Below are 3,030 nucleotides of genomic sequence, written 5' to 3'. Positions count from 1 at the left end.
ACCTGGGTCCCTTCAGTCTGCAGGCCGACGCTCTATCCACTGAGCCAAACCGGCCAGGACTGAGCCAAACAAACTTTTGATTAGAAGGTTGACTTCAATTTATAACTCAAATGCTAATAGGCACTTCTAGGAATATTACAGCACCTACTGAGAATTAGACCCAGGAATGAATGTCTTTGTTAAGACAGGCTCTAAAAGCAATGCAGGTGAAGCCGGCAGCGGGCTAAGGTAACCGATGTACCTGGTACATGATATGTTGGGAGCGCCAGGAGGCAGTCAGGGCCGCTAGCAGGACTGTTCCTAGCATCACCGTGGGACACGCACCTGGAGGGGCAGTCGGTACAGAGCCAGGACAGGCGCGGCCTCTTGTGGTAAATGTGGGCGACTGCTGCGCTTTGGGCGTTTGAGATTCGTTAAATGAGAATCAAGTATAAAAACCAAATAATTCCATTCATTTTGTCACTTGTCATGACTGGGTTTTCTTATGGATTTAAAGAAATCTTAAGTAATTTAAGCAAATGTTTAAAAACAAAAACCATCGCTCTGGCAGCTCACGTCTCATGTTTGTTGTTGTTAAACCTCACCTGAGGATTTTTTCCATTGATTTTTTAGGAAGAGTGGGAGTGAGTTGAGGGGCGGGAGGGGGGTGGGCGGGAGAAACAGCCATGAGAGAAAGACGTTGATTGGTGGCTCCCACATGTGCCCCAACCAGGCTGGGGACCAACCCTGCAACCTGGTGCGCGTCCTTGGCCAGGAACCCAGCCATCACCCTGTGTGCGAGCCGATGCCCACTGAGTGCCCTCGCCAGGGCTGCTTGTTGCTGATGGTAAGTACTTGAGAGGATGAAGTAAAGGTGAGGACTGACCGAGCTCATCCAACAGGGAAGAGACGAGGGCAGTGTGAGCTGGGTTTCAGCTGCTGCATCCTGAGAAAGGTGGTGGGTCCAGAGCACTCTGCAGCTGGACTCCGGGCATCGCCAATGCCACGTGTCAGCTCCTGGGAGGGGCCTTCTCTCCCACCCGGGACACGCCAACCAGGAGCCCTGAGGTAGGGCTGTCACAGCGGGAGGGAGGAGGACCCTGGCTGCTAGCGAGTGGAGGCCAGGCAAGCTAAGCTCCCCGCAGTCCACAGGGTGGCCCCACTGCGAGCCCTGGTCACGTCCGGGGCACTTCACCTCAGACCCCGCTCATCTTAGCCTCCCTGCGGCCTCTGTGAAGAGGAGGAAACGGACTTGGAGGCTGAGAACGCCAGAGAAGAGAGCTCAGAGGACGGCAGCCCAACCTGGTCCGATGGAGTCAACGTCACAAAACCTGCAGGAACTGGTGTGCACACAGGAAACCCAGATTCACCGGATATTTCCTCCAAGCGCCCCCTCTGGGCGCCCTGGTCCAGGCCTGATCCTCCGATCCCGTCCTAGCTGCCCCGCCCACGGCCAGGGCGGGTTTGGGAGACACCTCCCCAGTGGCCTCAGGAGGAGGGCGGCCCTGAGGCTGGAACACCAGGACACCAGCCCCGCCCGGGCTGCCCTGGCTGGGGACAGTGAACAGGGTGCCTCGGACCCAGCCGTCTCTCCCTGGCAACAGCCTTCCTGGTCTGCAGGCCAGGAAAGAGGGAACGGACACAATGACCGAGAGCGTTCCCATGTGTGGCTTCACCGGACACGTCACCCGGAAACCTGTAAATGGTCTGAAGGAAAAGAAAGAGAAAGGCCACTGCACTGAGCCCTTACTGGTAACACCTGTTTAATAGGTCAAAGTCACTGTACAGTTCAGTATATTCTTCCTGAGAATAATTTATACCCCCCCAGCAAACTACGGGAGGTGCAGTTCTCCAAGGGCCTGCTGCCCCGGGAAGACACACGAGGAAGGTTAGTACTCCGGCGGCGGCTGAGCAGTCAGCATGGCTTTCCTCTTTCTGTATAAATTATAGAAAAGGGCACGGGAGGCTCAGGGCCTGCGCAGGGCCGCTGGGGGCGCTGGCACAAGCGTTTCTGCTGGGAACATGGCTACGGCACGTGATTCTGGTGAAGAGTCCGTGTGCTCTGCAGCTGTTCCCACCGCGCTTCCCAGACGCTGCGAGAGCAGGAGCCCGAGGCGCAAGGGCTGTGGTGCTTTTTCTAAAATGCCTCCGTCTTCCAGACACGGCGCTCAGCCTCGCCCCGTGACGTGGTGGCAGCGCGCGCAACCGAAGGGCGTGCTGCCCACAGCGGGGTCCAGTCCGCACACTGTTCGGGGGCCCCTCCTCCTCTCGCTTCCAGCGAGTCTGACCATTTCCTACCACAGTCTCTGCACGACCCTAACAGCTTCTCCCGGACAGTTTCACTCTTAGAAAAATGCCACATTTTGGATCCGGACTTTTCTGAACACCATGATTCAAGAAAGAGAACAAAAAATGAGTCCAAATCAAAATGTGGTTAAACGCATGAGATCATCCACCAGCTGTCAGTCAGAAGCGCTGGCGCCGGGGCTGCCCCGGAGGCGGCCCTGCTGCTGGTGCACGGGGTGTCGGAGCGCGGGCTCCGCTCAGTGCGGCCTCGCCTGCCCCAGCATCTTCAGTCTGGCCTGGTCAATGACGTCCAGCAGGTTCTTGGCGTCCACGGCCAGGGCGTGCGCGGCCGTCAGCATCTGCTTCTTGTACTCCTGCTGCAGGCTGGTGAGGACATGCTGCTGGGCCAGCCGCATCTTGCTGATGAGCTCGCCCAGGTCCGAGTTGAGCAGCTTCTGGGCCATCTCAACCTGGAGGCACAGGAGGGGACCCGCGGGGCACTGGTCAGGGGCTGGCCTCGACTGGGAGGGTCCCTGCACAGCCAGGAGCCCGGCAGTTTCCGCGGCATCAGCGTGGACGCCCCTGTCCCGCCCACGAGCCCCAGAGCGGGCGAGCCGGGCCTACCTCGCGGTGTGTGCTGGCCGGCAGGCCAGGGATGGTCTCGGCCACAGTGGCCAACAGCGTCCTCAGGGCCAGGCCGACTTCCTAAGACAGGACCACACACTCAGGTCACACAAGGCCTCACACGCAGCACCAAGCTGTCCT

At 58.7% G+C, this 3,030-nt stretch overlaps 1 protein-coding gene across 9 annotated transcripts in view; it reads right to left on the bottom strand.

Annotated features, from left to right (window-relative positions):
- Window positions 1–1,723: 1,723 nt before the first annotated feature.
- Window positions 1,724–3,030, bottom strand: part of PTK2 (protein tyrosine kinase 2) — a 100,459-nt gene continuing 99,152 nt past the window's right edge. For all 9 annotated transcript variants that reach the window (XM_015561492.1, XM_015561465.1, XM_015561468.1 and 6 more), the window contains 2 exons: window positions 2,890–2,970; window positions 1,724–2,735 (listed from right to left, as the gene is read on the bottom strand). In XM_015561492.1, coding sequence (XP_015416978.1) covers window positions 2,523–2,735; window positions 2,890–2,970 — 294 coding nt within the window. In that variant the 3' untranslated portion in view covers window positions 1,724–2,522. The remainder of the gene's footprint in view (window positions 2,736–2,889; window positions 2,971–3,030) is intronic.

Source organism: Myotis davidii, unplaced genomic scaffold, assembly GCF_000327345.1.
Source record: "Myotis davidii unplaced genomic scaffold, ASM32734v1 scaffold30, whole genome shotgun sequence".
Lineage (NCBI taxonomy): Eukaryota > Metazoa > Chordata > Mammalia > Chiroptera > Vespertilionidae > Myotis > Myotis davidii.
Note: the sequence above shows the minus strand (reverse complement) of the source record. Positions and strands in the feature narration are given on the sequence as shown.